General features: G+C 43.0%; 1 protein-coding gene across 1 annotated transcript in view; it reads right to left on the bottom strand.

Moving 5' to 3' along the window:
* Positions 1–22,115, bottom strand: part of CDK6 (cyclin dependent kinase 6) — a 149,537-nt gene that overhangs the window by 66,808 nt on the left and 60,614 nt on the right. The window contains exon 4 of the mRNA XM_069729417.1: positions 1,687–1,854. Within this exon, the coding sequence (XP_069585518.1) occupies positions 1,687–1,854 (168 nt within the window). The remainder of the gene's footprint in view (positions 1–1,686; positions 1,855–22,115) is intronic.

Here is a 22,115-nt window from a genome sequence, read left to right as displayed (position 1 = left end):
TTTTTTTTGCTTTTGCATTTCAGCAGTCAGAAGTTTTTACTTCATTATTTATTTTTGCTGACGTGGCCGTACGAGGCCTTGATGTACGAGACTGATGTACGAGGCCTTGTTTTTAAAGGGTAAAACTTGTATGATCTTTCACAACTGTTTGGGGGGTCAAATATTTCATGTTTTATATAATTTTTTTTCCAAATAGAAAAAAATGGATTCTGGCATGTGTGCATCTTCGTTTTTTTAATGCTAGTTGACACTAAATTACATGTTAAGTGACCTTATGTAATGTTAGCGCAAGAAGGTGTATTTTAATCATATTTGGAAAACCTGAGCAGCTGCAGAATCTCAAGACACACACCTCGGCTGCTGCAGAATCTCATACTACACCTCAGCTGCTGCAGAACATCTTAACACCTCAGCTGCCACAGAACTTCATACTACACCTCAGCTGCTGCAGAACCTTATAACACACCTCAGCTACAACAGAACCTCATAATACACCTCAGCTGCTGCAGAACCTCATCATGCACATCTCAGCTGCTGCAGAACCTCGTAATACACCTCAGCTGCTGCAGAACCTCATAATACACCTCAGCTGCTGCAGATCCTCGCAATACATCTCAGCTGCTGCAGAACCCCGTAATACCCCTCAGCTGCTGACGAACATAATACTACACCTCAGCTGCTACAAAACCTCATAATACACCTTATTTGCTGCGGAACCTCCCTTGCACACCTCAGCTGCTGCAGAACATCACAACACACCTCAGTTGCTGCAAAACCTCAGAATGCACACCTCAGCTGTTTCAGATCATCATGACACATCAGCTGGTGTAGAACCTTAATTTGCACACCTTTGCTGCTGCAGAACATCATAATACACACCTCAGATGTTGCAGACCCTCATAACAGACCTCAGCTGCTGAAGATCCTCATTCTACACACCTCATATGCTGCAGAACCTAATAATACAATTCTGCTGCTGCAGAACCTCATAGTACACACCTTAGCATCTGAAGAACCTCATAGTACACACCTCATATGCTGCAGAACCTAATAATACAACTCTGCTGCTGCAGAACCTCATAGTATACACCTCAGCTGCTGAAGAATCTCATAGTACACACCTCAAATGCTGCTGATCTTTTTTGATGGGCAGGAATTTTTCCTTTATTCTTCAAAAAGAGGTTCTGCAGTAGCTTGCGTGTATTATAAGAAACATTATAACTCTACTACAAATAATTAAGAGCTCGGTGAGATGGACAAGTGTCGTCAGCCCCATGATTTGGAATATTCTTAGAATTGACTTTGGTCCTATATACACAACATTCACCAACAGACAGTACATTTCTCCGGTGTCGCGTCCTTATTTTATGACCGTTGTGCAGACGGTGATTTCTGGACCGACCACGGATCCCCCGACCTGATCTCAACAACCTATTCGGTTTGGTCAGGAGACCTGCGGCCGGTCTGGAGTCGCGGTCCCTACATGAGCTGTTAGACTTGGAAATGTGGGGCCAACAACAGGAAACCTCTCCGAAAAATGACAGCGTTTAAGAAGCTGAATGTTTCCAGCTTCGTCCATATTACAAGCAGAATATAGCGAACCTGGACCTGGTGGGAACGGTGACAACAGAAGGTGACGTACATATATAACACACACAAATGTAATAACGCAAATCTGAAGCATACCACTGACGTAAGGGCCATCTGAAAACTGTAGATCCTGGCGAGGCCAAAGTCCGCCAGCTTTATCTGTCCATTGCTGGTGACCAGGATGTTCTGAGGTTTCAGGTCTCGATGTACGACTCTGTGCGTATGGAGAAAGTCCAGTCCTTGAAGAAGCTGATGCATCATGTCCTGAGAAAAAACAGCGAGAGAAAATAGATGAGAATACATCTCCGCTCAAAATCACTCGAAAAGTGTATCCGATGCAGCGGAAGAGGCAGAACAGTGGCAACGTGCCACCAAACCGGCCCTGGATCCTAAATGATTACCTACTGACCACCTACAGGGCAATATTAATGCGTTCTTGCAGGCAGAATACTGACAAGATATGTAAGACCCTGTTCACACAATACATTTTTGAAAAATGCAGCAAAAACAAATTACACGCATCATGTGAACACAGCCTTAATTTTACCTAATTTTATTTTTCAGTGACAGAAATGATCATATTTCCACTGCTTTACAAAAAACAAAAATAGTACTAGCAACCTGCTCTGATTATTGCATTTTTTGTTGCATTTTTCCCTATGTTATGCTTTTTTGGTGCAGATTTGAAGTCTTTTTAATGACTTAGTGCAGAAACGCTGGAATTCTGCACTTAACAGAACTGTATTTTTACATGCATCTTTTAAGGCTCCCCATATAAATCTGTAGGCCATGTAGCGTAAATTCACCTTTTTTTCTGTGCAAAAATTCCGCAAAATTAATGAACATGCTGCGTTTTTTACCGCAATGCGTTTTTTTTTTTTTTTTGCGGAAAAAAAAACGCAACATGTGCACAAAAATTGCAGATTGCATTCTATTAATAGGATGCTTAATGGATGCGTTGTTTTTTTTTGCGGTTTTATCGCGTTTTTAGAGCGAAAAAACACAAAAAATCCAGAACGTGTACACGCAGCCTTAAAGGGAACCTGATTGTTGATACATGTTACTCGATCCACGGGCAGCATGAACCAGACACTGGCTGCATGATTTCAGGCAGGTATGTAGGAATCTGAAACAATGCGGCATTTCAGAGGAGCCCTGGAGGAGCCAACCAAGGACTCCGTATCTTCTCAAATTTCTGAATAAAGTTCCGTTTATGATAGACTCCTCTTTCCAACCAGATTATATCCTTCATCTCTCTCCATTGCTCCATCGTTATAGGTCCTATATCCGCCCCCCATTTAGCCTTAACTGTCAGAGGGTGAATACCTAGTTGGGATGACGATGCTCCTGTATGGTAGAAATTAAACCCTATATATGATCTGTAGAAGCAATAGCATCCATAAGGGGATGATGTTGGATGCCAAGATCCATCAGACCCTGTTGAGCTGAAAGAGTAAGTCGGATTTGTAGATATTGGTAAAAAATATTACATGATAAATTAAACTTCTCATGGATGTGTTGAAAACTTTTAAACAACAGAGTTTTCAAATAATTGTTCTATTGACCAATTGCTCCCAATCAGAAAAACTCGTTCACTTTGATACTTTACCCAAATTGGGATTACGCCATAGTGGTGTGTATTTGGTGAATCCCTTAATACCCATAAGTTCCTTTCCTCCATCCCACGCTTTTTACACTAACGCCAATGTGGGAGTAAGAGGATTTCCTCCGGGAGAAATCCCAGACTCCAGAAGGCACATGGGTGAGGCCCATTTCATATTCTGTAAAATAAGGGCACCCAACTTGCCCATGTCAATTCTACTCCCCATCCACGGAGGTGGTGTAATTGGGGTCATTTTAACATTTGAATGTATTTTCATTATTGCGGATTTCCCCTGTAAATGGGACTACTAGTATATTAACCTTAGTTACAGGGCAAATTCAGCCTCTGGAGAAAATTTGGGTCTGTTAGGACCAAGAAGCTCCTGCCCCTTCCCAACACCTGACGATCATATGATAGCTGTGTCCAGATGAGGAAGCACCGTCAGCCATATCTGACAGCAGAGCAGTTGTTTAGAAATGTGTATGGAGCAATTAGGAAGGCATAAATGGTAATAAACCATCTCTGCCTTCTCTGTTTTCTGGTTGTGTCTGGCAGTGGAGTCCTCGTTTCTAAAGTTGCACGTTCTCGTGCAGCTCTATACTTTGCAGTGACAGCTGGGTATTCCGTGACGGTCTAAATGGAGAAATATCTCTTGAGCTTGAAGATGCAGGTGTGACGTCATTTAACAATATGAGACAGGCCACCAGGGAGTCAGAGGTGGAGGCCCAAAATGGAGCAGAGACACCAGAGTGCAAAAACAGAAGACAGACACTAGGACTGGAAGCAACCGCATAGCTGGAAAAGTCTCTAATCGAGTGGCGGCATTGAAAAAATGTTCTCAAATCTTTTGGTCCTCATGACAGTCACAGGAATGGTTAATGAGTACTCTGACAACATCTCCTGGTGTGTCTCGATTTATGGAAGAGAGGAGAGACACAGGAGGAAAAAAAGGAGGAGGAAGAAGAGGATGAATGTGAAAGCTCTTCCAGGTCAAACCAATACCAGCGGTGTTTTTCTGTCAGTGAGTCAATGTAATATCTCCCATCAGAGGGTGGCAGACCGAACCACAGCGGTAGAAGGCCGTGTAAGAGAATAGGAGAGAGAGGTTGAGGAGAGAGGTGCAAGTAACACACAAAAAGCCACTGATTTACTGGCAGAAGCTGAAGACCTCGAAAATCGGCTATGCCCAAATAACATCAGTTTATTGGGGGTCTTTGAAAAAAGCAAGGAAGAAAATCTTTGGCTAGCGGAGTTGTTTGGGCTACACAATCTGACTCCTTTATTTGCCATTGAGAGGGCCCTTAGGGTCGCCACTAGACCCACAGGAAGACAACTGAGTATAGTGTTAATTAAGTTCTTGCAATTATAACTAAAGACAGGAACAAAATCTTAAGAATCGCCAGAAGGCTCCAAGATGCTATACTATTTTTCAGTGGACTAATCGGTTTTCGATTACTCAGGCTTTCACCAATTGGGCAAGGTTTTTTGTTCCCTACAAATTCCAACAAAATACATTTAAAAAAATATATATTCCTATAGAAAATTAGTTCTATGGTGTGCAACATGATGCGTCTTCCACAAAATAATGTTGTGATTAAAAGGCCTTCATTAATTCACCACAGCAAGGAATGTCTGAAACAAGCGCATCCCTCCAGCTATCTGTGCATTATATGTACGCTCCGACCATTTTAATTCACACCATTTTATACTTCATTTCTCCTTTAGGGAACCTGCAGGAAAATTAAACACTTGCTATCATGCATCCCTGCAGATCACAGTTGATTACTAGGGGTCTCAGCAGTATTTCATCCTGCTATTAACTTATTGTCAGATGGGTATTTCCAGTATAAAGGGATTGGTGAAAGTAGAAAGCCCCTTTATTCATCTTCTGTATAATTTCTGTAGGAAAACGAGTTTTACATGTTATCCTGTTTCCTCATCTCTGCTTCATCGGATCCTATGATTCACAGTTGCTTCTCCTGCTGCCGTTCTGCCACATCATCTTCCGTTGTTCCATGTGGATCTGCCTGCTGCACCGATGTTTCCTGTCCGTGCTGTTTGACAACTGCTCATCTAAATCAAGGGCTTTGAGGATCCATCTTAGCACGTGAGATATAATACCTACACAGAAAGTTGGCCATGAATGCACCTCCAAAGAAGAAACACAGTTAAAGAGACCACTGAATTAAGTCAGTGCTGTTGACCCCTCATTCTCAAGACTCTTAGGGTTCCTACTAGAGATCAGACCCTCAGAGATCATTACATGATGGCATATCCTATAAATGCTTATGGAGATGGAAAAGACCTTTAAATGGGTTGTCCTCTTTGAACAATTTCCCCTATGACAGCTGAAGTTTGTCCTGCAGCCATCACCTCCTCTATGGAGGAACTAGCAACAAGTGCTCAATTTCCCTGCAGCACCTCCACAGGAGAAATGAAGTAATGCACAGTCCATACTGAAACCAAAAGGATGTCCATGTAATGCAACGACAGACTGGGTTCTTCAGAGAAGGAGAAGCCTCTGGAGTTGCTTTCTATTCCGATTTATTGATGTTCCAGATGAGTAAACCCCATCATGGAAGACATCCATCCATAACTCATGGAGTAGACTTTACTGCCTTTTCTCCATGTCCGCAGTTACGTGAACCATCTATTTTTCTAAATACTATAAGAAGGTGACAAACGCGTTTCAGATCTTCGTTGGGTCGTAGCACAAGGCTTCAATGAATGAACCGCGACTCCAGGAAATGGAATATCGCTGGTGGTTTGAGGAACTTCAATGTGGCAGATGTTTATAAGCGAAGCTGCGGGCAGGCAGGAAAGGTACGTTACAGCATGGGGCTTGGTTCTTCGTCTCCCCTTTCCTGCAGCTGTGACTGGATAGACGCGAACTCTCTCCACTCGTGTCACCTCAGAGATGATGTCTATAGGAGCCCGAGAGACATTTTTTTTCTCTATAACGGTCATTTCCTCTCTGGTGTAACTTGCATGACAGTATGTGACAAGCAGAAATTAATGGGGACACTGCTGTGCCAATAGCCTTGAATAGCTGTGACACTGGATGCGGGCTGCCTGCTCGGCCACCGAGCCAAGACCTCACATGAAACGTGGCCAGGGGCCCACTGCGCTATTCACTGACAAGCCAGCTGGTTGCTGATTAAAGAGATAAAACAATGCCTCACAGTCACAGAGGGAAAGGTTTAGCAACTGCTCCAAAGCAAAGTTGTTTTAACCCTCTTGTAGTTTTTGCAGACCCCCCAGCCTTCCCCCCCGAATCTCATCCAAACCTACTGGACAGACACATGACCATAAAGAAAATGTCTGTGCGTCATCTCAGCTGCTTCTCCTAAGTAACAAATGCCTTAAAGAAGCTTTCCAGGACTTCTGCGTGTATAGGCCGTCAATCTTTGATTCGTGGATGCTTCACCCATTTGCCATCAGACTAATTTACGGTGGCCGACCCACGGCCATAAAAGCTACTGGGGCTACTAATTGACTGAGAACCTCACTTCCATGCTCACAGAACAATTATATTACCGATCGTTCTGTGCATAGAAGATCATTGCTCTCGGCAGCACGTCTCCTGCTTAAGGTGCATTTACACTGGCCCATTAATGGAAACGTGTGTTCCTAGGATCGTTCGTTTCCCGATTATCAATTTGTCTAAATAAGATTCCAGACACAGAATCAGCAAAATGCTCATTCATAAGGTCAAATGCTATTAAAACTTGCTTAAAAATCATCATTCTCGGCAAAATATTGCCCTGTGTAAACAGGTGATGTGCTGCCGAGAACAATCATATTCTATGTGGCATGCGCACAGAACGACTGCATTACCGATGGTTCTGTGTGCATGGTCAGTGACCTTGGTCTGTCTAAAAAGGTTAGTAAACGAATGCAGATTTGCGGCACAAAATTTCCCTGTGTTAAAAGGTGACATGCTGCCGAGAACAATCATATTCTATGCGTCGTCCGTACTGAATAATTGCATTACCGATCGTTCTGTGTGCATGGTAAGTGCAGATGGCCTGTCTAAACAGGTTAGTAAACGAACGCTGATTTGCTTCTATGTAATCGGTCTTTTTACTGCCACTGTAAATGCGGTCTTACAAAGGACAATGTGCTGCCGAGTGATAATTAAAAAATAACTTCATCCGTCGAACAAGTGTTTTGCTTGTTCATCGGGTGATTAGGATCTAATGTGAACAGGACAATTGTCAGGAAACAATCATTTCTAAAAAATGGGAAAGATGCCTAGGACTACTGCCCTCTGTAGTTTATATATACTAGCTGGGAGTTATGGTACATTGTGCTGTGTAGATTTATCTATGGGTCGTAAAACATGCCGCACGGCTTTGTATGTTAATAGAAATTACCACTGTAGAACTAAAGGGCATTTACATGGGGCGATGATGGTTTGCTCGATTCTTTGCTGATCACATTTTTTATGAAACGACTGATCGAATGAACCCCTCCTGATGATTACAAGGGACAATGTTAAACGAGCAACGATATATTATTCATATTAACATGTAGACATTAGCAAATGAACGGCGATTGATCATATAAACCTCTCCGGATGAATACAAGTAGACATTAGTAAAACAGCCATGATCAACAATATGAACCCCTTCTTATGATTAAAACATGTAGACATTAGTAAATGAGCAAAGAATGATCATATGAACCCCTCCTTTATGATTACAACACAAAAACATTAGTAAATGAGCAAAGACTGATTATATGAACCCCTCCTTTATGATTACAACACAAGAACATTAGTAAAGGAGCAAAGACTGATCATATGAACCCCTCCTTTATGATTACAGCACAAGAACATTAGTAAATGAGCAAAGACTGATCATATGAACCCCTCCTTTATGATTACAACACGTGAACATTAGTAAAGGAGCAAAGACTGATCATATGAACCCCTCCTTTATGATTACAGCACAAGAACATTAGTAAATGAGCAAAGACTGATTATATGAACCCCTCCTTTATGATTACAACACAAGAACATTAGTAAAGGAGCAAAGACTGATCATATGAACCCCTCCTTTATGATTACAACACAAGAACATTAGTAAAGGAGCAAAGACTGATCATATGAACCCCTCCTTTATGATTACAGCACAAGAACATTAGTAAATGAGCAAAGACTGATTATATGAACCCCTCCTTTATGATTACAACACGTGAACATTAGTAAAGGAGCAAAGACTGATCATATGAACACTGTTGTGAATTCTGTGGTCACAAGTGGTATTGCAGTCTCTGGGCTTCCTCCCTCAGGTGTTTTGGTGAGCTCGTTGGCTGCCTTGCTATTTAGCTCCACCTGAGTCTGTCTTCCTTGCTCCTTGTCAATGTTCCAGTGTTGGATCTGAGCTACTGCATCTTTCCTTGGGCCTGCTGCTCTGCTAGATAAGTGCTTCTAGTTTGTTTTCTGTTTTTTCTGTCCAGCTTGTTATTATCTTTTGCTGGAAGCTCTGAGAAGCAAAGGGGTGCACCGCCGTGCTGTTAGTTCGGCACGGTGGGTCTTTTTTGCCCCTTTGCGTGGTTTTCGTTTTAGGGTTTTTTGTAGACTGCATAGTTCTCTTTGCTATCCTCGCTCTGTCTAGAATATCGGGCCTCACTTTGCTGAATCTATTTCATTCCTACGTTTGTCTTTTCATCTTGCTAACAGTCATTATATGTGGGGGCTGCCTATTCCTTTGGGGTATTTCTCTGAGGTAAGTCAGGCTTGTATTTCTATCTTCAGGCTAGTCAGCTCCTCAGGCAGTGCCGAGTTGCATAGGTAGTGATAGGCGCAATCCACTGCTGCTTCCAGTTGTGTGAGGACAGTTCAGGTACTGCAGTCTACAGAGATTCCACGTTTCAGAGCTCGTCCTATTGTTTTGGGTTTTTGCCAGATCTCTGTATGTGCGCTGATTACTGCACGCTGTGTTGCCTGATTGCCAGCCATAACTGTACAAGGAGCCTATTCAATGATTTCCAATAGAGGGAAAAAAGAAATCCTGACATCATTTTTTTTTCTTAGCTCTGTCTTCAGTCTTTTTTTTCCCCTAGACATTAGAGTGCTTCAGGACACAGCTGTGGACATGGATATTCAGGCTCTGTGCTCCTCAATGGATAATCTCGTTGTAAATGTACAAAAGATTCAAGATACTATTGATCAGAAATCGATGCTAGAACCAAGAATTCCGATTCCTGATTTGTTTTTTGGTGACAGAACTAAGTTCCTGAGCTTCAGAAATAATTGTAAGCTATTTTTGGCCTTGAAACCTCATTCTTCTGGTAATCCTATTCAACAGGTTTTGATTATTATTTCTTTTTTGCGCGGCGACCCACAGGACTGGGCGTTTTCTCTTGCACCAGGAGATTCTGCATTGAGTAATATTGATGCATTTTTCCAGGCGCTGGGATTGCTTTACGATGAGCCTAATTCAGTGGATCAAGCTGAGAAAAATCTGCTGGCTTTATGCCAGGGTCAGGATGATGTAGAACTATATTGTCAGAAATTTAGAAAATGGTCAGTACTCACTCTGTGGAATGAATCTGCACTAGCGGCTTTGTTCAGAAAGGGTCTCTCTGAAGCTCTTAAGGATGTAATGGTGGGATTTCCTATGCCTGCTGGTTTGAATGAGTCTATGTCCTTGGCCATTCAGATCGGTCGTCGCTTGCGCGAGCGTAAATCTGTGCACCATCTGGCGGTATTGTCTGAGAGTAAGCCTGAGCCTATGCAGTGCAACAGGACTATGACTAAAGTAGAACGGCACGAACACAGACGTCTGAACAGACTGTGTTTCTATTGTGGTGATTCTACTCATGCTATTTCTAATTGTCCTAAACGCACTAGGCGGTTCGATAGCTCTGCCGTTATTGGTACTGTACAGTCCAAATTCCTTTTGTCCATTACCTTAATGTGCTCTTTGTCATCATATTCTGTCATGGCGTTTGTGGATTCAGGCGCTGCCCTGAATCTGATGGATTTGGATTATGCTAAACGTTGTGGATTTTTCTTGGAGCCTTTGCGGTGTCCTATTCCGTTGAGAGGAATTGATGCTACACCTCTGGCCAAGAATAAGCCTCAGTACTGGGCCCAGCTGACCATGTGCATGGCTCCTGCACATCAGGAAGTTATTCGCTTTTTGGTACTGCATAATTTGCATGATGTGGTCGTGTTGGGGTTGCCATGGCTACAAACCCATAATCCAGTATTGGATTGGAACTCTATGTCGGTAACCAGCTGGGGTTGTCAGGGAGTACATGGTGATGTTCCATTTTTATCTATTTCGTCATCCATTCCTTCTGACATCCCAGAGTTCTTGTCGGACTTTCAGGATGTATTTGAAGAGTCCAAGTCTGATGCCCTTCCTCCGCATAGGAATTGTGATTGTGCTATCGATTTGATTCCTGGTAGTAAATTCCCTAAGGGTCGTTTATTTAATTTGTCCGTACCTGAACACACCGCTATGCGCAGTTATGTGAAGGAGTCCCTGGAGAAGGGACATATTCGCCCATCGTCGTCACCATTGGGAGCAGGGTTCTTTTTTGTAGCCAAGAAGGATGGTTCGCTAAGACCGTGTATTGATTACCGCCTTCTTAATAAGATCACTGTTAAGTTTCAGTATCCCTTGCCATTGATTTCTGACTTGTTTGCTCGGATTAAGGGGGCTAGTTGGTTTACTAAGATTGATCTTCGTGGTGCGTATAATCTGGTGAGAATCAGGCAGGGAGATGAATGGAAAACGGCATTTAATACGCCCGAGGGTCATTTTGAGTATCTGGTGATGCCGTTCGGACTTGCCAATGCTCCATCTGTTTTTCAGTCTTTTATGAATGACATTTTTCGTGAGTATCTGGATAAATTCTTGATTGTTTACTTGGATGACATTTTGATCTTCTCAGATGATTGGGAGTCTCATGTAAAGCAAGTCAGAATGGTTTTTCAGGTACTGCGTGCTAATTCCTTGTTCGTGAAGGGATCAAAGTGTCTCTTCGGTGTGCAGAAAGTTTCATTTTTGGGGTTCATCTTTTCCCCTTCTACTATCGAGATGGATCCGGTTAAGGTTCAGGCCATCCAGGATTGGACTCAGCCGACATCTCTAAAAAGTTTGCAGAAATTCCTGGGCTTTGCTAATTTTTATCGTCGCTTCATCTGTAATTTTTCTAGCATTGCCAGACCATTGACCGATTTGACCAAGAAGGGTGCTGATTTGGTTAATTGGTCTTCTGCTGCCGTGGAAGCTTTTCAGGAGTTGAAGCGTCGTTTTTGCTGTGCCCCTGTGTTGTGTCAACCTGATGTTTCTCTTCCGTTCCAGGTCGAGGTTGATGCTTCTGAAATTGGTGCAGGGGCGGTTTTGTCACAGAGAGGTTCTGGTTGCTCAGTGTTCAAACCATGTGCTTTCTTTTCCAGGAAATTTTCTGCTGCTGAGCGTAATTATGATGTGGGCAACCGAGAGTTGCTGGCCATGAAGTGGGCATTCGAGGAGTGGCGTCATTGGCTTGAGGGTGCTAAGCATCGCGTGGTGGTTTTGACTGATCATAAGAACCTTACTTATCTTGAGTCTGCCAAGCGCTTGAATCCTAGACAGGCCCGTTGGTCGTTATTTTTTGCTCGTTTTGATTTTGTGATTTCATACCTTCCGGGCTCTAAAAATGTGAAGGCGGATGCTCTGTCTAGGAGTTTTGTGCCCGACTCTCCGGGGTTATCTGAGCCGGCGAGTATCCTCAAGGAAGGAGTCATTGTGTCTGCCATCTCCCCTGATTTGCGGAGAGTGTTGCAGAAATTTCAGGCTAATAAACCTGATCGTTGTCCGGCCGAGAAACTGTTCGTCCCTGATAGGTGGACTAGTAAAGTTATCTCTGAACTTCATTGTTCGGTGCTGGCCGGTCATCCAGGAATCTTTGGTACCAGGGAGTTGGTTGCTAGATCCTTCTGGTGGCCATCTCTGTCGCGGGATGTGCGTGCTTTTGTGCAGTCCTGTGGAATTTGTGCTAGGGCTAAGCCCTGCTGTTCACGTGCCAGTGGGTTGCTTTTGCCCTTGCCGGTCCCGAAGAGGCCTTGGACACATATTTCGATGGATTTCATTTCTGACCTTCCCGTTTCTCAAAAGATGTCTGTCATTTGGGTGGTCTGTGATCGCTTTTCTAAAATGGTCCATCTGGTGCCCTTGGTTAAATTGCCTTCCTCCTCTGATTTGGTGCCTTTGTTCTTTCAGCATGTGGTTCGTTTACATGGCATTCCTGAGAATATTGTTTCTGACAGAGGTTCCCAGTTTGTCTCAAGGTTCTGGCGAGCCTTTTGTGGTAGGATGGGCATTGACCTATCTTTTTCCTCGGCCTTCCATCCTCAGACTAATGGCCAGACCGAACGAACCAATCAGACCTTGGAAACATATCTGAGATGTTTTGTTTCCGCTGACCAGGATGATTGGGTGTCATTTTTGCCGTTGGCTGAGTTCGCCCTTAATAATCGGGCCAGCTCGGCTACCTTGGTCTCTCCATTTTTCTGCAATTCTGGGTTCCATCCTCGTTTCTCTTCAGGACAGGTTGAGTCTTCGGACTGTCCTGGTGTGGATTATGTGGTGGACAGGTTGCAGCAGATCTGGACACAGGTAGTGGACAATTTGACCTTGTCCCAGGAGAAGGCTCAGCTTTTCGCTAATCGCAGACGCCGTGTGGGACCCCGACTTCGTGTTGGGGATCTGGTTTGGTTATCTTCTCGTCATATACCTATGAAGGTTTCCTCTCCTAAATTTAAACCTCGTTTTATTGGTCCGTATAGGATTTCTGAGATTCTCAATCCGGTGTCTTTTCGTCTGACCCTCCCAGACTCCTTTTCCATACATAATGTATTCCATAGGTCGTTGTTGAGGAGATACGTGGCACCTATGGTTCCATCTGTGGAGCCTCCTGCCCCTGTTTTGGTGGAGGGGGAATTGGAGTATATTGTGGAGAAGATTTTGGATTCTCGTGTCTCTAGACGGAAACTCCAGTATCTGGTCAAATGGAAGGGTTATGCTCAGGAAGATAATTCCTGGGTTTTTGCCTCTGATGTCCATGCCCCAGATCTTGTTCGTGCCTTTCATGTGGCTCATCCTGGTCGGCCTGGGGGTTCTGGTGAGGGTTCGGTGACCCCTCCTCAAGGGGGGGGTACTGTTGTGAATTCTGTGGTCACAAGTGGTATTGCAGTCTCTGGGCTTCCTCCCTCAGGTGTTTTGGTGAGCTCGTTGGCTGCCTTGCTATTTAGCTCCACCTGAGTCTGTCTTCCTTGCTCCTTGTCAATGTTCCAGTGTTGGATCTGAGCTACTGCATCTTTCCTTGGGCCTGCTGCTCTGCTAGATAAGTGCTTCTAGTTTGTTTTCTGTTTTTTCTGTCCAGCTTGTTATTATCTTTTGCTGGAAGCTCTGAGAAGCAAAGGGGTGCACCGCCGTGCTGTTAGTTCGGCACGGTGGGTCTTTTTTGCCCCTTTGCGTGGTTTTCGTTTTAGGGTTTTTTGTAGACTGCATAGTTCTCTTTGCTATCCTCGCTCTGTCTAGAATATCGGGCCTCACTTTGCTGAATCTATTTCATTCCTACGTTTGTCTTTTCATCTTGCTAACAGTCATTATATGTGGGGGCTGCCTATTCCTTTGGGGTATTTCTCTGAGGTAAGTCAGGCTTGTATTTCTATCTTCAGGCTAGTCAGCTCCTCAGGCAGTGCCGAGTTGCATAGGTAGTGATAGGCGCAATCCACTGCTGCTTCCAGTTGTGTGAGGACAGTTCAGGTACTGCAGTCTACAGAGATTCCACGTTTCAGAGCTCGTCCTATTGTTTTGGGTTTTTGCCAGATCTCTGTATGTGCGCTGATTACTGCACGCTGTGTTGCCTGATTGCCAGCCATAACAGAACACCTCCTTTATGATTACAACACGTGAATATTAGTAAAGGAGCAAAGACTGATCATATGAACCCCTCCTTTATGATTACAACACATGAATATTAGTAAAGGAGCAACGACTGATCATATGAATCCCTCCTTTATGATTACAACACATGAACATTAGTAAAGGAGCAAAGACTGATCATATGAACCCCTCCTTTATGATTACAACACAAGAACATTAGTAAAGAAGCAAAGACTGATCATATGAACCCCTCCTTTATGATTACAACACGTGAACATTAGTAAAGGAGCAAAGACTGATCATAGGAACCCCTCCTTTATAATTACAACACAAGAACATTAGTAAAGGAGCAAAGACTGATCATATGAACCCCTCCTTTATGATTACAACACGTGAACATTAGTAAAGGAGCAAAGACTGATCATATGAACCCCTCCTTTATGATTACAACACGTGAACATTAGTAAAGGAGCAAAGACTGATCATATGAACCCCTCCTTTATGATTACAACACGTGAACATTAGTAAAGGAGCAAAGACTGATCATATGAACCCCTCCTTTATGATTACAACACATGAATATTAGTAAAGGAGCAACGACTGATCATATGAATCTCTCCTTTATGATTACAACACATGAACATTAGTAAAGGAGCAAAGACTGATCATATGAACCCCTCCTTTATGATTACAACACAAGAACATTAGTAAAGGAGCAAAGACTGATCATATGAACCCCTCCTTTATGATTACAACACGTGAACATTAGTAAAGGAGCAAAGACTGATCATAGGAACCCCTCCTTTATAATTACAACACAAGAACATTAGTAAAGGAGCAAAGACTGATCATATGAACCCCTCCTTTACGATTACAACACGTGAACATTAGTAAAGGAGCAAAGACTGATCATATGAACCCCTCCTTTACGATTACAACACGTGAACATTAGTAAAGGAGCAAAGACTGATCATATGAACCCCTCCTTTACGATTACAACACGTGAACATTAGTAAAGGAGCAAAGACTGATCATATGAACCCCTCCTTTATGATTACAACACGTGAACATTAGTAAAGGAGCAAAGACTGATCATATGAACCCCTCCTTTATGATTACAACACGTGAACATTAGTAAAGGAGCAAAGACTGATCATATGAACCCCTCCTTTATGATTACAACACGTGAACATTAGTAAAGGAGCAAAGACTGATCATATGAACCCCTCCTTTATGATTACAACATGGCTTCCTATATCCTTGATTGGTGTTCATTCTTAGATCATAAGTAAGTGAACCCACTCCACAGTGGTTGAGTCTAATGCTTGTTATTGTGCTATAATATTAGCATATAAGTCAAATATATCTCACAACAGGAGTCCGTACCCACAGAAAGCAGACGGCTTAGACCTTTAATTGGTCGCACTGGGCATCTGTATATCTATACGTCGGACCCTCCAGGTTCTCGGCTGTGCCGACCCGGACGATCACATAGAGAAATCGTACGCTGCCCTTGAATCTACATCTACATCGTCTTTCATTGAGTTGTAATGAAATCCTCACCCTCTCCATACAATGCCAAACATTGTTTACTGGGGTAGTCTGAGGGCAGCGAGCGATACTTCAATGAACAGAATTGGCTGCCATCCCAAATCCGGAAATCTGACATTAAAAACTTGTAATAGAGGCGATCGCGGCTATCAGGAAACATGACCGAACCGGGCAGCTGATTAGAACAGTAACCAAAAGAATGAGAGCCATTAGTGGGACGGCCTCAATGGGCACCGCAGTTATTTCCTATGTACACATGTGTGAACTGTATCCTAACCCAGGATCTATGGTAAAATCTCAGAGTTTTACATAACTTATCTACTTCATTGCCAATTTTTTTTTTTTTCGCGCTTTTGTTTGTTCTTCCAGGAATAAAGACGTAGTCCGCATCACAAAAAATATACGATAAATAGAGGAGTGGTGCACACTCTCGCAGGGAAGACAAAAAAAAATTGGCTTTATTAAAAACATAAGAGCTGATCAAAATAAAAAACATAGCAAATAAAGTGACAGCAATCAGGAAAAAGACATAATAGTCCAATGAGAATAAAATGCAAATATATTGTTATATACACATAAATACCACAACAATCAGGTATACAATTAACATTCAATATGATAGTAGTCTCGGGTAATACATCAAATAACGGGAGAAACTGTCAGGATTTTTCACGTTTTTTTTCGCATAAACGCATAAAAACGCATACATATGCACCCTCTTATTATTTAGAATGCATTCTGCAATATTTGTCCACATGATGCGTTTTTTTCCGCGAAAAAAACGCATCGCGGTATAAAAAGCAGCATGTTCATTAATTTTGCAGATTTTTCGAGTTTTTCCCAGTATTTTATGCATTGGGAAAAAAACGTGAAAAAAACACACAAAAAATGTGCAAAAAAACTCGTAAAAAACGTGTAAAAAACACACACAAAAAAAAAGCGAAAAAGCGCATTCGGATTTCGGGCAGAAATGTCCGTTTTTTTGTCAGGAAATTTCTGCAAGAAATCCTGAACGTGTGCACATACCCTCAGTGTCTAAAGTGAATCACGCAGGATACTGAATACAAAGGGTAACAATATAATAGGATTACCGCCGATCAAGTATGAGAATCAATGCACAGGAAAAATAGCCAATAATGACAAATATCATTATATAAATATTAGTTTAAAGATCAAGCAAAGTCTCACATAACGTAAAATATGTTAAATAAGTCCAATGGATAATACAAAGTATAAAATGACATAAAATATATCAAATATGCCCAATAGATGAACAGCTGCATGAACATCATGGTGTAGCCAAGATGGATGCCAGGAGGACAATGTATATTTAGTATGAGACCCTGATAAGGAATATGACTTTGTTTATTCATTCCTATCAGGATGGTGTCTCTTTAGGACAGTTACAGGAAGACGTACATACAAGTAATGGTATATGCGAAATGGTGTTGTCTGCTCACTCTGTGTGAACTATGAATCCCCCCAGCGCAAGGAGGGTAAGCATGAGTTAGGCTACGTTCACATTTGCATTGTTGGGCGCAGCGTCGGCGACGGATACCGACGCATGCGTCATGCGCCCCTATCTTTAACATGGGGGGCGCATGGACATGCGCCGGCATGCATTGTCATGCGTTGTATGACGCATGCGTTTTTTGGGCGCACCAGACAGGGCGCGGACAACGCTACAGGTTGCAGTTTTGATGCGTCACATTTCCGAAGAAAAACGCATGCAACGCACCTGCGTCGTAAATGCGCCAAAAAAACCACATTAGTGTCTATGAAAAACGCATAGGGCGCAGGTACCTGCGTTGAGCCGCGTTTTTTGACGCATGCGCCTTTTGACTTAATGTATTTTTGGGGGGGCGTTTTTGATCTTCAATTGTATAGGACAACGCATGCGTCAAAAAAACGCTGCGTTGTGTATGCGTCTGACATGCGTTGTGCGTTGCGTTGACGCCGCTGCGCCCAACAATGCAAATGTGAACGTAGCCTTATACACACCCCCGGCCAGTGGGGGCGGCCTTGCTCCATACAAGTATATGACCGGACAAGCTGCGTCACTGGTCAAGTTGCGGCCTTGGCTCTATACAAGTGTATATATGACCTGACAACATAATTTCTCCAGTTGATATCAAACTTGTAGTTTTTATTTTAGTGATGAAAAAAAATCAGAAGTCTGTAAAAAAAAAAAAAAATTGGGCCTTTTACCATTTTCTGAGACCCTTTTTTTTTCATTGATGGAGCTCGTTTTTCTTTTGTGCTGCGAGATTATGTTTTATTGGTACCTTTTAGGGGTACATATGATGTTTTTATGGCATTTTTGAGGCAAAGAGGCAAAAATCTTCAATTCTGGCAATTATTTTTTTATTTTACGTTTACCATATGGGTTAAAAAAAATGTATACTTTGATATACCGGTATCTGACTTTTAAGGATGTAGCAATATCACATACAGTTAGGTCCAAAAAAGTTTGGCCAGTGATTAAATCTTCGTGATTTCAGCTCTGCAGGCCACTTTCAGGGTGCACACGCTGCGGATTTTGCTGCGGATCCGCACATGTGCAGTATGTGCACATGCTGCGGGAAAAAACGCGCGGAAACGCAGTGGTTTATTTTCCGCAGCATGTCAATTCTTTCTGTGGATTCCGCTGCGGGTTTGCCCCTGCTCCAATAGAAACCGCAAAAGAAACCGCGGTAAATCCGCAGTAAAAACCGCAGAGGTTTTTCACTGCGGATTCAGCAAATCCGCTGCGGAAAATTCCGCAATGGAATCCGCAGCAAGTGCACTTAGCCTCAGGCTTAATCAAAGGGGTTGAACAAAAATATCCTGTGAAACGTTTAGGAATTGCAACCATTTTTCTACATAGCCTCATTTCAGGGTACCGTATATACTCGAGTATAAGCCGAGATTTTCAGCCCATTTTTTTAGGCTGAAAGTGCCCCTCTCGGCTTATACTCGAGTCACTGTACCAGGGGATCAGCGGAGCCGCAGGAGTCGGCAGCTGTCACATCATACTCATCCCCTCCTGGCGCGGTTCTCTGCACTTCCCTGCTTCTCAGATGGTCTCCGGCACCGGCAGCTCTTCCTGTGTTCAGCGGATTATGCACGCGACTCCACTCCCATAGGCGTGGAGCGCATATTACTTTAATGAGCGGTACCATGTGACCGCGCAGCACTGGAAGGAGCTGCCGCCCCGGGACAACGGAGAAGCAGGGAAGTGCAGAGACCGCACCAGGATGGGGTGAGTATGACGGGGGAGGGGGAGCCATGCGATATTCACCTGTCCCCGTTCCACCGCCGGGCTGTGTCTTCCGCGTCCTCTGGCTGTGACATTCAGGTCAGAGGGTGCGATGACGTATCTAGTGCGCGCTCTCTGCCTGAACAGTCACTGCAGAGACCCGGAAGACACGCGGCGCGCGGTGGTGGAACGGGGACAGGTGAATATCGCAAGTGTCCGGGGCCTGAACAAGTGGCGACACCGGCACCAGGCCCCCAGTGACGAGAGGTGAGTATGTCGTTTTGTTTTTTTTTAAACGCAGCAGCATATGGGGCATATTATTCTATGGAGCATTTTATGGAGCCATCAACTTTTATGAAGCATTATATGGGGCATATTATTCTATGGAGCATCTTATGGGGCCCATCATTAACCTTTGTGCAGCATTATATGGGGCATATTTTTGTATGGAGCATATCATGAGGCCCCATCATGAACTTTATGGAGCATTAAATGGTGCGTATTTTGTATGTAGCATCTTATGGGGCCCATCATGAACTTTATGGAGCATTATATGGGCTCCTGATTCAATATGGATATTCAAAACACTTAACCTACTGATGTCTCAATTAATTTTACCTTTATTGGTATCTATTTTTATTTTTGAAACTAGCTGAAGAGCCCAGCGTTGCCTGGGCATAGTAAATATCTGTGGTTAGTTATAGCACCTCACTTCTCTTATTTTCCCATCACGCCTCTCATTTTCCCAATCACATCTTTCATTTTCCCCCTCACATCTCTCATTTTCTCCCTCACACCTCTCATTTTCTCCCTCACTCCTCTCATTCCCCCCTAACACTTGTCATTTCAACCTCACATCTGTCATTTTCTGATCACTCCACTATTTTTCCTCACTCCTCTCATTTTACACTCACACCTTTTCATTTTCACCTCACACCTCTCATTTTCACCTCATCACCTCAGTATATACATGTTTGTCATCTCCCTTATATATAGTATACATCTGTATGTCATCTCCTGTATATAGTATATACCTGTATGTCATCTCCCCTGTATATAGTATATACCTGCTGTGTGTCATCTCCCCTATATATAGTATATACCTGAATGTCATCTCCTTCTATATATAGTATATACCTGTATGTCATCTCCTCCTGTATATAGTATATACCTGTGTGTCATCTCCCCTGTATACAGTATATATCTGAGTGTCATCTCCTCCTGCATATAGTATATACCTGCATGTCATCTTCTATATATAGCATATACCTGTATGTCATCTCCTCCTGTATATAGTATATACCTGTGTGTCATCTCCCCTGTATATAGTATATATCTGAGTGTCATCTCCTCCTGCATATAGTATATACCTGCATGTCATCTTCTATATATAGCATATACCTGTATGTCATCTCCTCCTGTATATAGTATATACCTGTGTGTCATCTCCCCTGTATATAGTATATATCTGTGTGTCATCTCCTCCTGTATATAGTATATACCTGCATGTCATCTTCTATATATAGCATATACCTGTATGTCATCTCCTCCTGTATATAGTATATACCTGTATGTCAACTCCTCCTGTATATATATGTACCTATATGTCATCTCCTCCTCTATATAGTATATACCTGTGTGTCATCTCTCCTGTATATAGTATATATCTGTGTGTCATCTCCCCTGTATATAGTATATACCTGTGTGTCATCTCCTCCTGTATTAGACCTCGTTCACACGTTATTTGCTCAGTATTTTTACCTCAGTATTTGTAAGCTAAATTGGCAGCCTGATAAATCCCCAGCCAACAGGAAGCCCTCCCCCTGGCAGTATATATTAGCTCACACATACACATAATAGACAGGTCATGTGACTGACAGCTGCCGTATTTCCTATATGGTGCAATTGTTGTAGTTTGTCTGCTTATTAATCAGATTTTTATTTTTGAAGGATAATACCAGACTCTTGTGTATGTCTTAGGGCGAGTTTCGTTTGTCAAGTTGTGTGTGTTGAGTTGTGTGTGGCGACATGCATGTAGCGACTTTTGTGAGATGAGTTTTGTGTGGCAACATGCGTGTAGCAACTTTTTGTGTGTCGAGTTGCATGTGACAGGTTAGTGTAGCAAGTTGTGTGCAGCAAGTTTTGCGCATGGCGAGTTTTGCGCGTTTCGAGTATTATGTGTGGTGCCTTTTGAGTATGTGCAAGTTTTGTGTGAGGCAACTTTTGCATGTGTTGCAACTTTTGTGCATGTGGCAATTTTTCCGTGTGTGCAAGTTTTGCGTGTGGCGAGTTTTTCATGAGGAGAATTTTGCACTTGTGGCGAGTTTTGTGGCGAGTTCTGCGCGTGGCGAGTTTTGAGTGGCGACTTTTGTGTTTTGACTTATGTGGCGAGGTTGGTGTATTTGTGGTGAAATGTGTGCTGAGGGTAATATGTGTTCAAGCACGTGGTAGTGTGTGTCGCATTTTGTGTGTGTGTTCATATCCCCGTGTGTGGTGAGTATCCCATGTCGGGGCCCCACCTTAGCAACTGTACGGTATATACTCTTTGGCGCCATCGCTCTCATTCTTTAAGTCCCCCTTGTTCACATCTGGCAGCTGTCAATTTGCCTCCTACACTTTTCCCCATTATGTAGATAGGGGAAAAATAGTTTGGTGAATTGGAAAGCGCAGGGTTAAAATTTCACCTCACAACATAGCCTATGACGCTCTCGGGGTCCAGACGTGTGACTGTGCAAAATTTTGTTGCTGTAGCTGCGACGCTTCCAACACTTTTCCTTTCACTTTTTTCCCCATTATGTAGATAGGGGCAAAATTGTTTGGTGAATTGGAACGCGCGGGGTTAAAATTTTGCCTCACAACATAGCCTATGAAGCTCTCGGGGTCCAGACGTGTGACTGTGCCAAATTTTGTGGCTGTAGCTGCGACGGTGCAGATGCCAATCCCGGACATACACACACACACACACATTCAGCTTTATATAGTAGATTTACCAGTAGCTGCTGCATTTCCCACCCTAGGCTTATACTCGAGTCAATAAGTTTTCCCAGTTTTTTGTGGCAAAATTAGGGGCCTCAGCTTATACTCTTGTCGGCTTATACTCAAGTATATACGATAATTGGACAAATGACCTTTTACTATAAATAAGACGTTTATTTTTAACACTTCGTAGAGAACCCTCTGCAGGCAATGAAGGCCTGAAGTCTGTCTGGAGGCCATGGACGTCACCAAAAGCTGGGTTTCC

Source organism: Ranitomeya imitator, chromosome 6, assembly GCF_032444005.1.
Source record: "Ranitomeya imitator isolate aRanImi1 chromosome 6, aRanImi1.pri, whole genome shotgun sequence".
In the NCBI taxonomy this organism is placed as follows: domain Eukaryota; kingdom Metazoa; phylum Chordata; class Amphibia; order Anura; family Dendrobatidae; genus Ranitomeya; species Ranitomeya imitator.
This window is presented reverse-complemented; position numbering and strand designations above follow the sequence as displayed.